Below are 23086 nucleotides of genomic sequence, written 5' to 3'. Positions count from 1 at the left end.
TTTTTTAAACCAATACTAGATGTTTTAATGACTGCTGCTTTTAGAAGTAATATTCCCCCATTATTCTTTTCACTTTTCTCCTATGGTCAATCTTCCTCTCTTCTGATTTCTTCCTTACTGCCTACAAATATGCCTAGATTTTCCTGGTCCTCTTCTGCTTGCCTTGCCACTTCACCCTTTGAACTTTTCCTCCCTCCCTCATTAACAAGATCTCCTTTATTTGAGATCTTCAGGGGTTCCCTAGAAGATGCCTATAAATATCATTTGCCTTTTCAATGTTGGCTATGTCTTTTTTCCTGGTTCCTGCTGCTTCCAGGCTCTCCCTTAATTCTATTATATTGCATTATATTCCACAACTTACCATGTGCTAGGCAGTCTTCTAGACACTGAGATATAAAGTAAAAAAAAAAAAAAAAGTTTTTTGGTGGGTTGCTCCCTGTCTCATGAACTTATATATATTATCAGGAGGAAAAAATGTTCCTTTGTGATTGCCTCTATCTTTTGTTTAGTTCCTGCTCCTACCTTTAAGAAGTATATAATCTATTTCTCTTTTAATATTTTCATAGTATGATCTTTAATATTAAGTTCACATATCTATTTAGAATATATGGTGAAATATAGCGTAAGATGTTGGTATAAGTCTAATGTCTACTGAATTACTTTCCAGTTTTCCCAGCAGTTTTTAATCAATTAATCAATTTAATCAATCAATTTCCCAGCAGTTTTTTTTTCCCCCTACATAATTCTTATTTCCTTCTTTGCCAAATACTGGGACACTGAGTTCCACCGTTTCTGATTCTCCTTTGGATAGTCTGTTCTATTGATTTCTCTCTCTCCCTTTTTTTTTTAAACCAATATTAGATGGTTTTGGTGACTTCTGCTTTATAGTTTGAGTTTTAGACCTACTATTCCCCCTTTATTTTTTTCACCTTTCCCTTTATAGTCTTCACATTTTGTTTTCCCAAAGGAATTTCAAAATTATTTTATTAAGACCTACAAAGTATCCACTTGGTAATTTGATCAGTGGGGTCAAATTCAGATAGAAATGGGGGCCACTAAACCAAGCATAAGGATCCCTGTGACCTTCATATTGAATTAGAAAAACATATTTTAGTTTTGTCTATGTTGTATTTTAGTTTTACTTATTTTATTAAATATGTCCCAATTACATTTTAATCTGATTTGGGCTGCACTTGGCACATTGTGGACCAAATGTTGCTGGTGGTCCATGTGCTTGGTATCTCTGCCCTAGACCACAGGGACATTTAAAGTTGATTTACCTGGCATATAATTTCTGTTTTAGAGAAGTTTGAGATGTCATGAGGAATGTTAAGGGTCCCCTGAATTTGTCTTTTTGAATTTCCATATTTTCCAGAAATACTGGAGCCAGAATATGTAAGAGGTCTAGCCCACCATCATGTTCTTCACATGACTCAGAAGTCCTAACTTGTTCTTTTTTGAGTATTTTGATAGCTGTAATTCAATATATTTGGTTTCCTTTATGATAGGTATTTCATTTTGCTCATTTAAAAAACTTTATCAGAAAGGGTCCAGAGACTTCAACAAACTGCCAAGGGGTTACATGTTCAGTACTCCAGTTTATATATTATATATGTCACATATAATTATATTATTATAATTATATATTTGCATATATTATACATATTATATATATTATTATAGTTATGTGTTTTGTGTGTGTGTGTGTGTGTGTGTGTGTGTGTGTGTGAATAAAATATCCAAGAATAACCAGAAAGGCTAAGGGATCTGAGCTGGGTTGCACAGCTAATAGGAGTCAGAGGATATCGGGCCAGATTGTAGATTTTATTTATTGCATGGAATCCTGTTTTGTTGGAGCTCAGTAGAAATGACAAGGCTACACAGCCTGGTGTGCACTGAAGAACCCTTGCAGTCAATCCCACCTGGTTTTCCTGGGGACCACACCCATGTTCTATGGCTGCAGAGGGAATGCAGATTCACTAGATTTCCTGCATCATGAGCTTCAGTAGCTGCCATCATTGGGGCAATTTTCAAGAAAGGTCCCCATTATTCAAACTTAAGACGACCAGACCCTGCTCCTGCCCCTGCCTCTGCCCCTGCCCCATCCATTTGCCTTTCCTTTCTTGCCTCGATGGGTCTCTCAGTTTCCCTGCCTTCTTTACCTGTCTGTCTCCCCTGTGGGTCTCTCACTTTTTCTGCCCTAGATATATGTCCTAACAGGTGCATTACTGCTGCTGCAGAGAGAAGGTAAGAGAAGGCCTTGTGCTAATTATTTTTTTTAAAGTAAACAACAGCTGTTCCTAAGCAGCCAGGTTCCTCCTCTCTCTGTATTTCCCCCCTACTATGAAAAGATTAGTCAACAGCACAAATGCAGAGTGGTTGTTATTGATGAGATAAAAGTGTTATAATCATTTCACTCCCCTACTGCTCTGGATTTTATGGTCCTTGGAGTGGGCCATTATTTCAGGCATATTAATTGCAGCAAGCTTGAATATAATGATTAGCAAGTGAGACTCCCTGGGCTTTGATACTGGGGCCTTCCTTGGCCAAGTACTCCTCTTCAGGGATGGAGAAGGCTGGAGCACCAAGGCTAAAGGTCTGGGCTGTCCTGATGATAGAGCCACGGGGTGGGGCTCCAGTGCTTCGAGGGGATGGAGACCACACATGTGATTTGGGGACCAATAGACTTCTGCCCTTGCCAGACTTCTCACTGGAGTCTGCCTTTTCTCTTGACCATTGGGTATGAGTTCTGTGTACCCTAGCTTGTAAAACTCTGTGGGATTTTAAAAATACCATCCTTGGCTCTGTTCTCCTTTTCCCACTATCCTTTCTCCTTTGGCAGTCTCATTACCATGTGCTGTTGCAGCATATTTACTAAGATCAAAGAAGCATAGGTGGAGAGCTACTGGGAAACTCCCAGAGGCTATCTTGAGTCCAACCCTTTCTCATTTTATGACAGGAAAAACTGATGTACCAACTGATGCATCAGCTTGGCTTAGTTGTGGCCAATTTGGAAATACTAAGAAAGTTCCCTAACTCTTAGATCATGGTTCTTTGTACTTTTGTACCTCTGCCTCCCCAAGGAAAGAACTTCTGTCCTTTGATTAAATTTTGTTAGGATGTATGGTAGGCTTAATTGGCAGAGGCTGCAAATGAACTGGGTCAGTTGTGGCAACAAAGGTGCCCTTGGTTATCTGTGAAAAACTAGAATATTTTTTATTTTTTATTGAGAACTTATTTTAATAATATAATTTATTTTTATATTTTTTATTTTTACAGGAGAAGAAGCACTGGATTAGGAAATTGGTGAATCTAGTTAGAATTTCAGTTGTTCTAATAGTACCTTGTGACCTTTGGGCAAGAAGTCCTACAACCTCTCTGGGACCTCAGTTTTCTCATCCATAAAAAGAAAAGGTTGAATTGGACAATATCAAAGGTCTTTCTAATTCTAAAAAATCAGTGAGCCTATGATGACCATCTCCCTCAGGGCTCCTGAAACTGAGTAGGAGTATGGGAGAGTGGTTAGTGTCCTATATGCAGAACCAGAAAGAGAAGGTCACATTCTACCATGTTCTTAGTAATGAAATCTTGGGCAAATCATTTAACCTCTGAGCCTCACTTTGAGAATCTTTAAAATGGAAATAAATAGTACAAACCCTTAAACCCAGATAAAGGATCTTTTAGTTGGAAAGGACTTTTAGAGGTTGTTGTAGGGTAAATGATTTAGCCTCTGAGTCTCACTTTGAGAATCTATAAAATGGGAATAATGATAGTACTTTCCAGAGTTGTTATGAGGATAAAAAAGACATAGTATATGTAAAAGCACTTTACAAATAAAGCTTTATATTATCTGCTCTTTTTGGGCAGATAATGAACTTCTTAGAGTAAATAGTACAAACCCTTAAATCTAGATCAAGGATCTTTTAGTTGGAAAGGACTTTAGCCATCCTTTATTTTAATGGATTAAAAAAAAAAAAAAAAAAGAACAACTTAGACCCAAACAGTTTACAGACTATTAGGAACATTGATTTTTAGAGCTAGAAAAGTTCATAGAGAACATCTCATGTAATTCCCTTGTGTTAGTATGGAGGAAGCCTGAGGTCACCCAGCTTGTCTTTTTATGATACCATGTTCCCTTTCCCACTGATAATCTTTGAACTGACTTTATTAGGTGGCACTGGCTCCTAATAAAATGTTGGCTCCTAACACTTAGTACCTGTGTGATGCAGGGGAAGTAATTTACCTCTGGGCCTCAGTTTGTTCCTCTGTGAAATGAAAGCATTTTCCTCTGGAGTTCTTTTCTGACTCTAGCTCTGAGAGTCTACACAGAAGCTGAGCCACGGATTTATTAATCCACATGGGCCTCTGTTTCCTTATTGGTAAGAAGAGAGGGTTGGACTAGCTGGCCCCTGAGGTGCTGTCCCTTCAAGCTGCAGACCTGTGATCCTGTAAAGGTGCTGCTCCCAAACTGAGGTCCCCTTTTTTGTGCCATGGCTATTTTAAGTTAGCCGGCAAACATCTCAGGGTGACTACCCTGGAAAGGAGTTGGCAGCGGAACGCAGGGTCTAGGAAGAGTTCTCTGCTGCCATCATATTCATTAGAGGATCAGAAGGCTAAAGGGCCTAGCCGACCAGGGAGGAGGTCATGTCCAGCCAAAAGGCCAGCACGGGAGGCGGGAATTCCTGAGACTTCTGGTGTGCCAGTCAGCAGGGGGTTCAGCTTCTGGAGCTGTCACTCTAGCACTCTCCGTGACTGGCCTGGCTGGCTCTGAAATCAAAATGCCATGTTGAATTTAACCAGGCCATCCTTCTGGGAAATTGTGCAGAGCGACAGGACTGTTAACATGAAAAGTAAAAGAAAAACAATGTGATAGTTCAGAAACCCGGGCTTTGGAACAATTGGCTATTGGAGAGCCAGTGGGCAATTCCTACGGGGGAGTGCCTTATTTTGATCTGCCAAGCGAGAGGAACATTGTTTGACAAAGTTTCTGCTTGAAGGGAGTGATTTTTGCAAGGGCCAGGCCTCAGGGAGGTGGTGCATGAAGCAGAAGTAACAGTTTTATGGGGGAGACTCCTTGGGGCAGAGCTAAATGAGGAAATTGGGGGATAATAAGAAATGGTGTCTGATAGGCCCTAGAGGAGAGTTCAGGAATGCCCAGGGGTTGTCAGTGTGGTGCTGGTACCAGCAACGCAGGATATGCCCACATTTGCCTGCCCCATGTGTCACCAGGGATGTGGTTGTTTCCCGTCCCCCTTTTCCCCCCGGCAGCACCTGGGTACCAAGGATGCTCTTGCCTGCCTCTAGGTGCTGGAGAACCAGGGATACTCCCTTCTGAGCCGTAGCTGCCCAGCAGTGCTTCCCAAAGGTCCTTGTCGCTAGGCGGTGCTAGTGGCCTGTGACAGTGCTTGCGTCCCAGGAACCCAGCGGAGGCAGGAGGAGAGCTTCAGGCCCCAAGCCTCTACTGGGGGTTTCAGGAACAGGGGAGGAAGTTAAGTCCCTGGCCTGCATTGCCTGGGCGTGGCCTGGTGTCTGTATGTATGGGGGGAGGGGGAGGCCAGAGTTGGTAAGGGGATGGGAGAAAGCTAGATTGGAAGGAGGGTGGAGGGAACAGCTTTCCCCATGTGCGCCTAGAAGGCTTTAAAAGGCTCCATGATGTTGCCTGGGGGTGGGTGAGGAGAGGAGGAGGGGTTGGGACCCATATGTTCCAGCTGAGCCAGGGGATCTATGCAGCAGCATTTTCTGCAAAGCCAGTTGTTGCCTCCTTCTTTTACCCTTCTTTTCCATCCTCTACCTCTTTCTTCTTTTTTCCTCCTATTCCTTTGTTCTCTTCTTTCTCCTTTGCCTATTTTTCTCTTCCTGTATTGTCTTCTTCCTCCTTTTCTCCCTCCTTCCTCCTGCCACTGACTCTTTTCTTTCCTACTCTTCTCTTTTCCTTCCCCTTCCTCTTCTATTCTTTTTCTTCCCTCTTTTTGCTTTTTCTCTCTTAATTCCTCCTTTATATTTTTCTTTCTCTTATACCTTCTCTTTTGCTTTTTCCTCTTTATATTCGTTTATTGTCTCATCCTTTATTTTCTTTATATCTTTCTTTTCTTCTCCCTCCTTTTCCTTTTTTCCTTTTCTCCTTCTCCTCCCCGTCCCTTCATTTCTTACCTTTTCTTCATTTCATTTCCTACCTTTCACCCATTGCCCCTCTAGAGAGTAGAGCAACTCTGATCATTTCTCCAACTCTGAATTATCATTCATTTTCCAAAGGAATTTCCCCCCAGTTCTGCAGGCTTGTCTGTCACCCCCTTGAAACAGGGGCATAAACTTCAACCCTTATCAATCTTGACTTTTAGAAGAAAGCCCCAGGGTGATTGTGTTTGGAGAGAGATGCAGTTGAGGTGACCACTAGTTTTTTTTTTTATTTTTTTAATGTCTTTATTTTTTCAACATGTCTTGTCAATAACTCCGGCATGAGTGCTGCTCTGGATAGCAAGCTGCTAGGGATAATTATTTTAAACCACTTAGTTGGAACATTCAGGGATATAGCCAGTTTTTCTAACAAGGGGCATGTGGCAGAAGCTAACCCATGGGAGACAGACAGCTCCTGCCGGGGTGAATCCTCTGGGAGCCTATGGTTGATGGAGCTTGTTAACAGTGAGGAAAGCAATAATTCTGGAGAGGATTCAAATCAGAGAATGTTAGAGCTGGAAGGGGTCTTGGAAATAACCTTAGTCCAACTCTCTAATTTTACAGATGAGACAACTGACCCTCATGTAGAAAAAGTATATTGGAATTGCCCTAGAGCTATATTAATTATCAAGTGGAATTAGAGGGCAGCCTCTTCACTTAGGAGATACAGTTGTAAAAATGAATTTCCTTATCTGCAACATGAAGAGGTTGGAATAGATGATCTCTAAAGTCCTTTCTGGCTGTAAATCCTATGACCCTGAGGATAGTATTAATGCTCTCATATGGAAACTTCCAATAAGAGCTCCCACTTTCAGTCCCAGGCATGTTAAAATACCCGTTGTTTTAGCTCCTTAGCTCTGTCCCCCCTCTCCCTCAACTCCTATGATTTGAAGATGTGAAGCTTATTGCAATGCATTGATTTGCTTAGGGTTGCATAGTAGTAAATATCAGAGGTGATGTTTGAACTCAGATTCTTGGATTCCAAGTCCTTTGCTTTTCCTACTCTATCATATGTGCAAATTGAAACATATCATTTGTGAAAACTTTGGAGGATATGGTGATTTCCTTACTGAGCCAACTGATTACTTGAAAATACTGCATTTTTCATAATTTTGTAGTGAATAATGAATAATATGAGCATGGAAATAATTATATAGTGCTGTTTCCATAAAATCTGTATATACAAATGCATCGGATTTTGGTTTCCAATGGTAGCTGTGTTAGGGTGCAGTAAAATACTGCTCACAATTCACCCTGGACTCAGGTAGGTTTGATTGGTGCTTACCCTTAGAACTCACAATTTATGCTTCTAATTTTAATTTTCCTCAATGTAGGTCCCAGAAGGATTTATTAAGCTTGCTTTGTAGAGCCCATTAACTCTAAACTGAATAATGATCTTACTCTACACTTTGAATCAGTTTATAGTAATTTTTCTATACACAGGACTCCAGAAATTTATATTCCTTGATGGCAGAATTTTACGTCAAGTCTGTAAATGAAATGGTTTACTCAATTTACCTAAAAGTTGTTCATAATTAACTAATATCAAGAGACTACTGAACAGCAGTAGAGGTTGGTGAACAGCAAATACGATCTGTAGTTGGAAAGGATATTCATTAGAGGTCTTATAATGGAAGGGAATAAAAAACCAATAGTTTGCCAGTACCATTTTTCTTGGAGCAGCTAGGAACATAGGGGATAGAATCAGAAGGACTATCTTCCTGAATTCAAATGTGGCCTCAGAAACTAGCTGTGTGACCTTTGGCGAGTCACTTAAACCTGTTTGTCTCTGTTTCCTTATCTGTAAAATAAATTGGAGAATGTAATGGTAGAACACTCCAGTATTTTTGCTAAAAAATCCCACAAATGGGGTCAGAAAGAGTTGAGTTGGACATGGCTGAAATGACTGAACAACAGCAAACTTCTTTCCTGTTGCTACTTTAGTTAGTCACAACAAAATGAACTGGGAATCACTGATTATTCCATTGAGTAAGGTCATATAGCTTGTGAAGTACAACAGAGTGGGGAAACAGGGAAATTGAAGTGTAAGGGCCAAGGATCAATTCCTACCACTATTATATAAGTCTACTTACTAGTTACTTGCATAGTTTATTGCCTGTGTTTACTACTTGAAGAGTTTACAGCTTCAATGTTGAGCCCATGTGGTTAGCCTTTATTTTTGTTCTAGAACTGAGATGGCAGGCAGGAAGTCTTTGCTGAAATTGGAAAATATTTTTTTAAAGTAAATAATAATACAATAGAACATAGATAATGTTAATATGTATTTTTTGACTCAATATTTTGCTGCAGGGATCTTTATACAGTTTCCATTTGAGTTTAATAAGATCAGATTTTGATGTAAGATCAAATCTGATTTCAAATTCTGCTTCTGACACTTGCTAGATCTATGACCCTAGGTTCTGTCTACCTCAGTTCCTTCAACTGTAAAATAAGAATAGCATCTCCTTAACCTATTTGGGTAATAGTGTCTACTTCCCAGGGTTCTTGTGAGGTGATGAGGAGATAATATTCATAAAGTGCTTAGCAGAGTTGCCTGGCACATGGTAAATGCTTAATAAATGCTTGTTTCCTTCCTTTCTTCTTCCACTGAGGCAATAGGGTTGGAATACATGTTAGTACTTTTAGCACTAATTATAACTGTACATTACTGACTGATCTTGTATTTCATGCGGCATTGAGAAGATGACCACAGCTTAAAGCCATTTCGGCTTTACTGCTTTGGTGAATTGCTTGTCCTTTGTATAAAGTCAGATCATGGGTCAGTCATTTTGAAGCACTTCTGGAAATTGTTGAGGATAACCACCAACAATGCTGGCATTTTGATGAAAGGCAGACATGCCACGTCCCCAGGGAGGCATTTTGAGGGGCCAGGACTAGGAAGGATGTTTAATTGCCTTAATTTCATTTGTTCTCTTAGGTTTTATTATTTAGTAAAATTAAAGTCATGTCATACTTCCACAATGACTGTCCAGAACATCTTTTCCCACAAGGATTCCAAAGTACTACAAAGGAGGAACTAGTTTAACTAGATGGCAAACTCTTCAGGGCCAGCAGTTGTGTTGTGCCTTTTAAACATCAACTGCAGGAATGGTAAAAGACCTTAGAAATCATCAATCCATTTTATAGATGAGGAAACTGGGCCCCAGAGAGGTTAAGCTTCTGAAAGTCATAGAACCACCTGTCCAGACCTGGAAGGCCATCTCATCCAAACCCCTCATTTAACAGGTGAGGAAACTGGAGCTAGGGAGGAGAAATGATTGTGCTATCACATGGATAGCACCAGTGGAACTGGAACTTCTGTAGCTGGTTTTGTTTGTTTTTGTATTTTCTCTTACAGGGTGTATACCTGGACATGCAGCAGAGTTTGACTGAGAGAGCAAATAGGGCTCATTGTCCAGTGATATAAATTACCTTACCTTCATTACATTTTTAGAGTAAAATAGAAATGTCTATTGGAAAGAAGATGGCTGATGAGCTTAATTTGTTAGGAATCAGGGCTAATGGTACTAAGGCTGTGGGCCCATCTGGCTTTCCTGTTGGCCAATTAGCTCTGGTCTCTTTTGTGGCTGCAGACTTCATCCAGTCTCTCCATCCTACTCATCTGGCTTACAAATGTTTGCTACTAGTCACAAACACGAATTGATCCTAAAAGGTGTGGATGGATCAGTGCAAATTAATCACTGCTACTCTGCTGGAAAAGTAAGCACATGTGGCCCTCCTGACTGTAACAGCCTCCTTTTGTATGTGAAAATGGCATAGTTTTGAATTGAGAAAGCTTTAAAAAGGCTCAGCCACCATCCAGTGGGAATGGTAGGCTAGGGGAGGGATGTGAGGTACATAACCTAATTAATCGCCTGCAGTGGCATGGCTTGGGATGGGAGATGGAGGAGGGAAGATCAGGCTTCTTAAAGAAAGTGGAATAGGATCATATGCCAAAGGAAGATGTTTTCTTCTTTTGACTAACAGTGCTTGGGGCTTCTCTCTGCCGTTTCCCAGGGTCCTGGCTCCAGCCTTAGCAATGGGGAAGGTGCTGGCTTTTTTCCCATGCAAGGGACCTGGTCCACTCCTGAATAACAGCCTGTTGTCGCACAAGGAGATCTGGCTACAGACCCTCCATGTTGTGAAGTAGTGCCTTTCCAACATCCTCTTTTGCATCCCTTCACTTGAAGGGCACCAAAAGCAGCCTGCTTACTCTGCTATTCAGAGACAGAAAGAACCCACTTCATTTGGGACAGAATGGGGGGAAAAGTGTATTCTGTAAGCCCTACCTTACAATATATAGGTATTTCACCAAAAGGTAATTTTTTCCCCCCTCTAGCCTTCAAAAATATTTGGATCTTTATTCTGTTGAGATGTTTATATTGAGATAGCTATGACCATTTTAATACCTGTTCTTAAAATGCAGGCTTTTATTAATTGAAGAGATGAATACAGATGCTTATTTCATGGAGAGCAGCAGGGGGGTATGAAGTCATTTCCTAAAAAGATTCTTTTTGGACTGGGATTTAATTTTTATCCAGTGCATTTGCCTTTGCATTTGTTCAGATGCCAGGAAAAATAAACCAAAAAAAAAAAAAAATCTGCCCCTCCCTCAAAAGCCAAAAAACAAAACCCAACAACTATAAACTCCAGGTTTTCAGTATAGGATTGTAAATTGGTATTTTGTTTTGAAACAATTAATGCAAATACAGTTGTCTCCCTCTCTGAGTGTGAGCTGTATATCTAGGGGCAGGGAAAAATAGGCCAGTTTGCCAAGTGGAGTGACCTGATTCTTGTTGGATCAACATGTTATCAAGTGGAGGTTGTCACTACAAAGTGTGATGAAGGCTGCCTTTTCAGACTAAAATCCAAGTGCTGGCCTGCCAGCCACAGAAGTGCTGGAATCAGCATGTCCTAATCAGTCCGTTGTCTATATGTAGATTTAGACATCTCCAGGAGGCAGAGAGCCTATCAGGCCCAAACTGATTATTCTAATCAAGTGTTTTAATTAAGTATACTTATTGCAGTATCACAGGAAAAAAAAGGACTGGTCTTGAGTAGTAATGGGTAATGGGTAGTGGGTTCCCCCCCTTCTTTACAGTTATAGTACTTGGCTTTGTGGGGTGTATTTAACATATTTCTAAAGTAGGCCACGAGAGAGATCCCCTGGTGAAACTCACTTTGCTGAGTTAGCAGTCTGGCCAATGGACAAAAAAAAAAAAAGATATTACCAACTGTGTAGCAGATGAATCAATAGCAATACAAGTGCTTTCATTTGCATCTCCAACTATAAACAGAAAAGCAATACCTGAGCTATAATGGCTAACACAATATTTAAAAAATATATAAACACACACACATTGGGTTGGCTTTTATTGGAATGCCTAGATGCAATCTATAGTCATCAAGTTATGGAAAATTCAGGTCACATATAAAGTTAAGAAGGCAAATGAAAGGAACAATACAAATCAGACAAAATTTACATCTCAAAATATCATGAAAGCATTTTTGACTGGCTTTGCCTAAAATACTTTGAATATCAATTTATTTTTTTGTAAGCTAATTCTTTTCATTATACAGGTTTCCCCCCTCCCCATCTTAAAAAAAAAAAAAGGTTTTTGTTTACATATTCCCCAAGGTCACTATTTCTTGTAAAAGCATGTCCAGATCACAAGTCTTTTTAGTAAGAAATAGGCTCATTATACCTACTAACAAGACCACTAATTGGTTTGATTTGACTTCATCTAAAATAAGCACCAAGAGATACTCTAATTTGTTATTTATCTGTGCCAATGTAAAGGACTAGTACATGTCAAGACGATAGACCATGATTTCACTTCTGCCACATGGCATAGGCTTTTCATATTTAATAGGTCAGAAACGTTTCTGAGAATTTAGACTCTGAGCCTATTTCACCAAAAGCACTTACAACATGCTAACTAAATACAGTGCTGCTGAAGGTTCCATCTAACAGAATTGCAAATACCTAACAGTTTACATTTCAAAAAGAAAATGGAAAACAGTGCCATGTTTATGTGGTTTGAAATTTCATAGTTTGCTAAATCTGGGGTTCTTCATACTTGCCAAAGGACTTTCAAGGATAAAAAATATTGATGCTAATCTGTGCTTCCATTCTAGTAAAATATCAGCATTCATTATAAGATTAATTACTTCGGTATGCTCTACCAAATACACAAATACAGTAATAGTACTGATACTGCCGATTCAGTAGCTATTTCGAACCTCTCCCAGCCAGTCTGTTTAATAAACACGCCTACTGTGCAATTTAGAGTATGTGATACATACAAAGCAGTTAGAAAATTATTTTTAATACATCACTTGAACCTTTATATTTACGACATTGTTCACTTGCTATATTTTATCACCGTTATACATAGAGGAAAAACAGTGTGGACTCTATCCCAAGGAACTGAAAAATATTTTCTAAAAATATTTTTGTGGCTGAAATTTAGTGCTTCTGAACAAGATTTGAATAGTGGCTCGAGCCCGTTGTGGACAGGGGCTGGGCTTGCTTATACAAAGCTAGCACACACAGGCTGCTGTGGATTACCTTCAAGTCTGATCTGTGGCACCCTGATTTCTCTGGCCCTGACTTGGAGCAGAGGCTATCGCCTAGCCACATCATTCAGAGATTTGGTCATGTGGACCTAAGAAGCTCTCATCTCCCTTGGTGAGTTTCTTTGTGTGACCCAGAGGTTTAAGAACCGAGATTAGCTGTCTCTTTGACTCTCTCCACAAGGCTTGGTTTCTTTTATCTTTCCTTGTGCCTTAAAGTGACACATTTGTCACCCACTGTGACTGATCTGGTTAAAACTATAGTGAGTCAGTCTTAACATTCTCCAAGCCCCTGGCAACACTATGCTCTCCTACCTTGAAATGTAGCTTCCGGCCTCCATTAACAGAACCAATGCAACGATAACAAGAAAACCCCAGTGGTTAATTATAACAAATCCCCATTTATTTTTACATTTGGGAGAGGACCAGGAAAATTTCAGTTGTCTACAGCTTCCACCCATTCCCCGAGCCTTAGTTTGCTTCTGTGCCCCTGGGAAATAATGGTGGGGACACCAGAGTGATGATTAGAAAGTTGGAGAAGGAAGCTGCACTCTGATAGCCACCCACGAAGGACTGCACTATCCTATCCATGTTGGTGATAGAAAGATGTACAATTTCTCAACCTAATACAAAAATATTAACACTTTTGGACATTATAGGCATAAGTTGTTATATCTCTACAATATAATAATTTATACTGTATAGCTATAACAGATAACAAAAGGTGCAATCCTTATTAAAAAATCACACAGTTCACATGTTTTTATCATTTTATTTTTTAAGTATAAACTTTTTTAAACACTTTACATAAATTAACTCCTCTGAGACTAATATTTGATGTACAGTAAATTGTAATTCATATAAAAATCCATAAACAACTTGTCTCACATAATTTACAAAAAAATCAGGGTCTCCTTTGCTTATCAGTGACAAGGGTTCCACTTGCCAGTTTTTTTCCCCCAAGGCAAACCATGTTATCATTGTAAAATCCATTATTAAATTCCCACGGTAGCAGAAGTCCCCTTGTGCCAGTGTCCTTTTATAAAGCAGCACAATTAAAGCAGTTGGGTTGTCTATAAACAGTAACTTTACCCCACATTTTAAAATTAACAGAGATATATAGCACATCCTATGCAGAGACTACTTCTTGTAAGCAAAGGTCAACAATTCAGTAATATTTGGAAACACTGTATGAATCTTTACCTTAGTTAAATACAGTGCCTCAAAGAAACAGGAGGCCTATTGTAAAAGTTTTAGGCCACTTTCTTTTCTTCCTTTTCTTTTTAATACTTTCAGTCCAACTGAGTGCAGCGATATGCATATGTAAACATATTCTTTAAAGCGGATCACCTTTAAGGTCATTCAGAAAAAAAGTGTTTTTTTTGTTTTTTTGTTTTTGTAATTTTTTTGTTTTCTTTTGTTTTTGTGGGTTTTTTGTTTTCTTTTGTTTTGTTTTAAAGCAGTATCATTCTCCTGGAAGGCTCTTCTCTTTCACAGAGTCCAAATCAAAATTGTGCTACAGAAAATTCTGAGCAAAGATGTAGTTTAGGCTCAAGTAGTGATGCAGCAAGATAGTTCTGTCTCCTTTTCGGAAGACTTTGGTGCATTGTCTCTTTGGTGGCCCAGACTTGGCCAGTGTGTTACCTCCTCCCTATTTCACTTTGTCTAAGAAACTGTATGTTGTTAGCGCTGTCGGCCAGCTCTGGGTATTGCTCCACAGAGAGTACATAGTACCCATCGTATCCTTGTACTTTCCCAGCACTGAGAAGCTGCCTTTTTTCTCCCTCTGTCCAGAGTCTGGCTCCCTCTTCTCCGTCCCGCACCCTTTGCTGCTCTCTGGCCCAGGCGTTGGCCAGGGCCCTCTGTCGGGCCTGCTCCAAGATGCGCGCTTTCTCCTCATCCAGGGTCATGCCATAGCGGACGTGAAGTGCCAGCGCGCCATACTGCATCTCAACATCAGCAAACCTGCGAGTCCTGCCATTCACCACTGTGGTAGACTGGGAAACGGTGACATTGATCCCATTTTCCAAGGCCTTTCTCCCACTTGTTAGCCTCAGGGTGCCAAGGTCACTCTCGGGAGTGGTGGTTTTGATGAAATAGTGAGTATCTTTCCCCTCAATGGTGAAATGCAAGTTTTCCAGGTAATAAGCATTATTCAAGACAGCTGCCACTTTGATGCAGTCCTCATTGGCCACGTTGAGTACATTGGTCAGTACTTTCCCCTGACTCACGGCAAGCATCACACCTTTGCCAATCAGAGATTTGACTGTTGCAAACCATAGCCACGATTTCTCTCCACCTGCTTTGCGTCTGCTGATCTGCACTTCTGCCATTTTCCCTAGAGACAGGAAAGCCTTTGCTTGTCTGGCCACTTGTTGTTGGACTCCAAAAATTGGCTGGAAAGAAAAGGGACAGAGAGACATTTTAAAGAACATAGCCTCTGATCAAGAAACTAATTCTACTGGCACCCCTCTGTCCCCTATCACTTTGGCACAGTGCCTTACTATGACAAAAGCACGGGGGAGCTCAGTTCTTCCCAAGAGAAAAGACTTTTTTAGGTGGAAGGATTTTCTTAAACTCATCCGATTTTAAGTTTATTTAAATGCTTATTGAGTTTGTTTCCAACTTAAAAATGTAACTCCATTCAAAGCTTTTAAATGTTTATAGTATTTGCCAATACTAATGCTTTATGTTTTCTTCCATAATTACTAGAAACATTTGTGTTGTTTTTTTGAGGATCTGTGCAACTCGGCTAATCAGCTCTTGCATTCTTCCAACCTTCTCAGTGGGAATCAGGGGAAAGACTGGCAAAAGCTGGGATTTGTGAGAGAGTCTCAGAGGATGCTAAGTATTTGAACACTGGGTCCCATTTGTATGATCTGGAATTCTTGCAGTTTAATTTGGGTAGACTCGTCTTTTCCTGGTAAACATGTTCAGCTGAATTTCACAGCGATAAGCAGAGCCATACCACAGGAGTCTTTGAAGGCCTGAATATAGAGAACTATTATTTGCTACCTTATTAAGAACAATTATTTTCAGCAAGCTTAGGGAGTGACCTAAAATTTTTTTAGGTAAGCTCTTCCTTCTTCATCAGTGAGGACTTTAATAGGAGTATCTTAAGGAAACCCATTTGACAAAGGCAGATATTTGTCTGATGTTAGTCATGGCTTCTTGAACTTAAGCATTTCTTTTAGGAGGTGCCCAAATGTTTTTTAACAGGGATTCCTTAGAACTCTTTCCTTAATTGGAAACTCTTACCAGATCCTAATGGTTGCTTACAAGAAAAGTTGGCAAACCCCAAAGACTTAAATTACTTCAGAAGGGATTGATTAATGCAATGCCATATGCCATATGCCATCAATGCACCCTGGCTCATATATGTTAGAAAACTTTGGCATGTCTACATAGCACTTGACCAACTTAGATCCATTTTAAGTTTAGAAATGTTAGTGAGTGAGAGGCAATGTGGCATACTAGCTAGAAAGCTCATTTTAGAGTTAGAAAGACTTGAGTAAAAAGCTCACCTGTGATAAGGACTGTGGGTCTTCTCAGTGACCTAAGAAATTCCCTATGATTTGTTAGGGGACAAAGAGTACCAAGCTACACTGGCAGAGGGAGTTTCCTATCCTATATTAATGAAACCACCAGTCCAAGTTTTTATGCTCTAAAATTTTGCCTTTTCCCCCCTCTTCCCCCCCACCTATCTTAAAGACTTGGTAGTCTTTACAAATAAGAAGGTGAATCTTTAAAAGAAAAAGTTACTTAAAGGAAAACCAAAATAGCTATTATTTCTGACCAAGAACAGAAAAAAGGGACCTCTGCAGAGTATCTTTTATTTTTTTTTTTTGCCCTTTAACTATGATTGTCCCCTTTTCCCTTATATTCACTGAAATGATAGAAAACTGCCCAGTAGGAAAAATTAATTTTTCAAAAACTAAACCCCACCCCCCAAAATTTCTGAACTCTGTTCCTTATAATTTTTGGGTAACCCAATTTCTTGATCTCTAATTATTCTTGCTTTAAGCTAGAAATCCTGGTATTTTGTGGTGCATTTCTTTTTGATCTGTGAATGGTCCGAATTAGAGGCACCATTTTTGGAAACCATAGAGTTGACCTTGCAATTTCCCATTGTTTATTTTTTTTTTCATTTTTTAGAACTGTTACCATGTGTGTGGGTATATATATGTCTTTTTCCTTCCAATGATATAACAAAAACACCCAAAGTTTAGATTGTAGTAATGAGCGTGACTTGGAATGATTCTGCATTTTACATTACATGAATCAGAGTTAATAGTAAAGAGGAGAAATTAAACTGTTCTTGTATATTGTTTGTAGGATGCCAGTAGAAAGTACATCAGTGATAATTGTGTTTATTTCCTGGCCTATTTTTATTTCTCTTATTTCCTTCGGACTCTGAATGCCATTGTCAGTTTGATTTTCCAGGGTTCCATTAGGAAACTCAGAACTCAAAAATGGGTTGCCAGGTTTTGTTAGCTATTAATATGCGTGACTATAGGTTTTGATCTCCACCATCAGAAATGACTCTAACTCAAAACCTTACCAAAGTCTCTCTTTAAAAAGTCCTTTCCCCCCATTTTTCTGATTATAATACATTCACTTTTAGAAGAAAAAAATGGCAGCAGCACATGTTTTACTAATTAATGCTAATTGAGTAAAAGATTGGTGAACAGAGCTAAGAAAGCAGAGATAAATCAGAACTGTTTCTCCCATTCATATTATTTCTTTAGTTTTGGTTCTTACTGGTATATCATCCCACTGCTGACTCTTCACTAGTTCATAAGAAGGCTCTGTTAAATCAAACTTGGGAACAGGGAATCCCGGAATAGCATTGTGTAGATGGAAGCCAAATGTCACCAGCCAGCTGTTAACATCTAGGAGAAGAATGTACAGAATGAAAGGTGTTAGAATTTATTTTGTGCTTTTTAAATTTGGGTCCTTACCTTGTAAAAGTCATACCCATACATAAATTACCTGGCAAAAGAGCCCACATTCTTGTTTATTGCCACATAATTCAAAACACACTCTATTTTTGTTTGTTTTTGAGAGTGGTCAGATGGTCCTGATGTCAGAACAGTGCTTTTCCAAACACAATGCATATCCATAAAATCTGGAGTTTTGGCCACTTATTTAGGCCAACTGAATAAAATGTCATGCATGCAAAGTAAGTAATATCCTGTGTTAATAATGATCAAAACTATAATAGGTATTACATGACAGCACCAAAAAGACATAGTCAGGCGAAAACAAATGAAGTTTGTTTTTGTCGTTAGTAAATTATGGCCTTTAATAGGAATTGTGCTGTTATTAGCTTGCAACAATGATTGCCCAAGAATATGTAGAATTCCACAATTCATTTTCTATTAATAAAAAGACTAAATTGGGAGTATTAACATCAAGGGTTGTTTCTTAATCAAAGACGAATGCTAAAAGCTGGCAGAGCCATGGGCACAGAGGCTGTGGTTGCCATCACTTGCCACTTCAAAGGCTGGCTGGGTACAGGTGGAAACAAACTTTTGGGTAGAGAACCTGGAAACCTTTAAAATGGTATTTTAAAATGTTGCCATGTGACTCAAGAAGCCATTAAGCTCAGAAGAAGGCTTTTATTCTATTCTAGAGGTTATAATGTTACTGAACTACTCAGCAGGCTGCAGCTTTATGAGTACAGTTGGGTGTAGGTTATTTTAGATATTAAGCACATTGCTAGAAAATTTGAAATTGCATTTCACCTAATATATTTTATGCTGTTCCATCTCTCTTTTGATGTTTTGTAGAAAATGCTGCTATAGCATTCCCTGCAGTTCATGTTGCTAGGAGAGGATGAATCAGGGGGCTGTGGGCTTTCTAGCCCTACAGTCAGACCCTGTCAACACCTCTTAAATAACCACTGGTAAACTGCTTGTCAAAATGATGGAGAGCCACTTGTTTTCCATTCACTTCTCCAAGGCACAAACTCTCACCTCATCACTATGCTGACAGAAGTCACTTCCTTTGGCCAGGTTCATTCGGGTACAAAACCATTGATATCAACTATCTTTTAAATTAGAGGAGAAGCTTAAAACTTGTCACATAGGCAACAAAGTGATTTTCTTCAAGATGACATAAAAAGATTGAAGAGAGCCTTGTGTTATAGAAAACACGACTCTTCCTCTCCCCAGCAACACTCTACACATGCCCAAAAAGTGACCATGAAATTTAGGACAGCCCTTACCCTCTCCCTGCCATTCCTGGACACATCCATATTAAAAGCAAATAGAAAGTTTAAAATATTTTCAGAGTTGTCGTGGACAAAGGGCAGTATGCACAGTGAAAAATGAGATCTGCTGCAGTTCACATTCCACCTCAACTACTTGTAGTTAAGTGACATTGGGCAAATTACTGAACTTTTTCTTGACTTTAGTTCCTCATCACTAAAACGAAATGAGGCCCATTATATTCCAATTCTGTGATCTTATGATTCCATATTGATAGGAATTGACTTTAAAAATGGGCAGGAATACTGAAGGAGGATGTAGAGTGGGGAGGCAAGATCTTCAGTTAGTCTACATGGTTGAATGAGACCACTCATTGCCAGGTGATAAAGCCATCCTGAGATTTGACTGGCCCAGGGCTAACACTCAAGCTAAACCTCTACCGCTTGTGGACACCGCAGGGAATGGCCCGTTAGATGGGGCAGATGCTCCAAGACAATTCAAATGACCACTCCCTATCCTGCAAGCAGCTGTGTTTCCACAGGGAGATGGATGCCATGTCTGCCCATAGAAGTCTGGAGTATCCTGGTGGAATCCTTTATGTGCTGTGGCTAAGTAAACTGTTGTTAAGTGCTGAATGACCTGTGAGTGTCTCATATTGTTGTGGCTTTGTACCTGAACTAATAGGACAAGGGCAGGCAGCACCTAGAGCGTCCTCTATGTAACAGAATGACTAAAATCCAAAGGTTAGATGGACCTTAAGTCATGGAAGATCTGAAGAGCGTACAAATGAAAGTGTTAAAGCTCCTTTATAATATTTCTTTAAACATATTAATTTATATATTATTATTTATAATCTCGTTTTTTATGCCTAAATCATGAACCCATTTTGATCTGATCTTGGTGTACGGTATGAAGTGTGAGTCAATGCCTAGTTTCTGCCATGCTAATTTCCAGTTTTTCCAGCAGTTTTTGTCAAATAGTGAATTCTTATCCCAAAAGTTGGGATCTTTGGGTTTGTCAAACACTAGATTGCTACAGTTACTAACTATTTTTATATTATTGTTAACATGCATCATCTTACCCTGCAATTTAAGAATGTTTTGCTGTGTATAAGGCAACTAACCCCAAAGGTAAAACTCCAGTTCTGGGAGATCACATTCTCTACTCCATTCCACTCCATTGTTCTATCCAAAGTCAAAGAAATATGAGTATACATATATAAAAATTTTGCTTGCTTGGCAATATACCTGACATTCCCCAAAGACCCTATATTCCCTATATTCCCTATAAAGACAGCAACCTCTGCCAAGGTCACATAGTCTTAGTTATATGTCTAGGAAGTATGCTAAAATCAGTTAAGAAACTAAAAGTTTATAGAGCAAAGGCATGGTGATTCATCAGAAGGAAGGAAGATAATACTTTTCCCCTGCTAATTAAAATGCTGGAAAGTCCAAAGTAGAGATTGGGAAGTGAGATTGGGCAGCAGTATTGCATTAAGGATGAACAGTGATATCTTGGTGATGCTGTGTGTGTGTGTGTGTGTGTGTGTGTGTGCGTGTGTGTGTGTGTGTGTGTATGTGTGTGTGTGTGTGTATGTAGTGTAACGAGAGAATAAGCTAAAACATATTGGGTACCCAAAGGCAGACATGTTTTAACCTTACTAATACTGACCAGGTAGAAGATATGTACCCTTGTGAATATTACTGAATAAAAGTGGAATCAAAGATCTCCATAATTGTATACGTGAGTTATACTTCCATGCTAATGGAAGCATGGTGTTTCCCTACTCAGTAAATTTCAGTGATATGTGGGTAGGATAGAATATCCCCCTAAATTTTGCTGAGCTTGATATACTACCATTAAGTTGTTATCAACCAGTGTTTTCTACCTCACTGTGGAAAACAACAACATTGAAATATTGGGTGTCCACATGTTAAAGGAAGGTGAAAACTTAAAAAAAAATCAACAAAAAATTTTAGATCTGCAATTATTAGACTTAATTCATCTTTGAAAAATAACAAAATATAATTACCTGTGATATAATCTTTAACATCATGAATCTTACTTGCAGGATTATTGTTCCTAAACATATACAAATTAAAAGGAGCTGGATTCTTCCCAATCCTCTTCCAGATTTCTATATCAGGGGTTGTCCATCGTCCTGCTAATATGTCATAGTCTCTTTCTCCAAAGTGCACTAATTTGGTGAGTGGGTCATAGAGGCCTCCGTGAAATCCAATCACCAACTGGAAATCCAGATTGGAGTCAAAATAGATCTCACCATAGGCAGTGTACTGAATTTGTTTCAGCATAAGCCCATTGCTACTAAAAACAGCCAAAGGTGTCCCAGTATTGTCTGATGCAATGTAGAATTCATCCCCGCTGCTAATCTCCATGGCAAAGAGATGTCCTTGAAGATCATAATACAGAGAAGTAATTTCTGAACTGGAATGGTTATACACATGGGTAATCCTGGTGGGGTAAGTAAGATCAGCATAAAAAAACTGGAGATGCTGTCCTAGACTTGTTTTGGTTGATACCCGTCTCCCTAAGCCATCATAGCGGTATATCACAGTCCAGCCACTACCTTTGCTGTAAACTCGAGTCAGGAGTCCTTTGGAACTGTATTCAAAGATCTCTGTGCCTCGTTGCCGTAGGAAGCCATCTTCATCCAGTCGGTACTGAACATCCCCTAACCGAGTGATCCTGTCCCTTAGGTCATAGCGAAGAGGGGTCAGGCGAGCACTGTTACTCGGGTTCAATAAATGCAGGTTGCCATTCAGATCATAATTGTAGCGCCACATAATTTTCTCATTCAGATAAACTGTTTGGAGTTGCCCATCAACATCATACTCATAGGCATATTTAGTAGTGTTGGCAAAAGGTCCAATTTTAATCTCTCTCTTAGTGACTCGTCCCATGTTATCATATTGGATTGTAATCCAGTACATCAGTGACCGGAAAATCTCATACTGAATTTCCTTGATGCGGCCATGAGCATCAAAGTGTTTGGTATATGTCATGACGGCTGTAGAAATGATCTGGTTAATGTCATAATAAATAACTCCAAACTTTCCAAACTGTTCGACTTTACCAGAAATATCATCAAATTGGTAGAGATCAATAGGCAGTGGAGTTTCATTGATGACACCCTGCATGCTGGTCACTCTGAAGCTGTTGTCATAGCTGTAGTCAAACCGTGCGTTTACCATCCCATCTTCACTAAAGCGGAAAATCTGTCTATCAATCAGTGGGCCAATTTGCCTGTATCTAATGGTGCAGATAAAGCCATCACTCTGGAGGTTCACTGTTTTTAGGACTCCTGCTGTCTCATCATAAGTAAAACTGACTCTTGTACTATCATACAGAATTTCTGAAAGTCTTGTTTGCCTCCTGTACTTAAATAAGACCCTCCGACTGGTACCCAGGAAAGCCGTCTGCAGAAGCAGCCCTTCCTCATTGTAGTCCATAATGATGGAGGCATTGCTTTCAGGAGGGTTATATATATTCCGATAATAGCCAATGGAGCGGATCGTCTGCATGGTGTGACGAGCAACACTAGGCATGGTGATAGCAGAAAGCCGGTCCAGCAAATCATATTCAAAAATGTACTGCCGCTGACTATGAAGCAGAAGGACCATTGACTGTAAAGAGAAAATATATTTTAGACTCCTGTCTGTGCACAAGGGGAAGAAAAATAACAAAATGAAAACAACAAAGAACAAAATGAAACATTTCACCTGAGAGAATAATTCTCATTTAAATTGAGTTATCCTTGACCTTACATGGTTTTAATGATTTTCTTGCCCAATTTCCTTGGATGCTTAATTGTGAGAGGCTTTGCAATTAGTAGCATAAGATTCACAATATGCCCCCTTGTGATGATTATGCAATTCTTTTTCCAGGCCCTTGTGGCCAAACAGCAGATTGTCAATGGATTTGAGTAAGTCATAAGACAGGCAGAAAAGAAGCTGTTCTAAAGACATTATTTCAAGCAGGAAACAGCATATGGGAAATGCAGTTCCTACTCATAATAATTATTTAGCAAGATGCTCTCCTTCCCCCTATACTCAACTTTAGACATATTGAAACCATATTTCCAGCTGCATTTGAGAGTGGGACAA

At 39.5% G+C, this 23086-nt stretch overlaps 1 protein-coding gene across 5 annotated transcripts in view; it reads right to left on the bottom strand.

Annotated features, from left to right (window-relative positions):
* Positions 1–11530: 11530 nt before the first annotated feature.
* The window catches only part of LOC100924065 (teneurin-3), a 311270-nt gene continuing 299714 nt past the window's right edge, over positions 11531–23086 (bottom strand). For all 5 annotated transcript variants that reach the window (XM_031943281.1, XM_031943284.1, XM_031943282.1 and 2 more), the window contains 3 exons: positions 20995–22606; positions 17512–17642; positions 11531–15146 (listed from right to left, as the gene is read on the bottom strand). In XM_031943281.1, the coding sequence (XP_031799141.1) occupies positions 14391–15146; positions 17512–17642; positions 20995–22606 (2499 nt within the window). In that variant the 3' untranslated portion in view covers positions 11531–14390. The remainder of the gene's footprint in view (positions 15147–17511; positions 17643–20994; positions 22607–23086) is intronic.

This window comes from Sarcophilus harrisii, chromosome 6 (genome assembly GCF_902635505.1).
Source record: "Sarcophilus harrisii chromosome 6, mSarHar1.11, whole genome shotgun sequence".
Lineage (NCBI taxonomy): Eukaryota > Metazoa > Chordata > Mammalia > Dasyuromorphia > Dasyuridae > Sarcophilus > Sarcophilus harrisii.
Note: the sequence above shows the minus strand (reverse complement) of the source record. Positions and strands in the feature narration are given on the sequence as shown.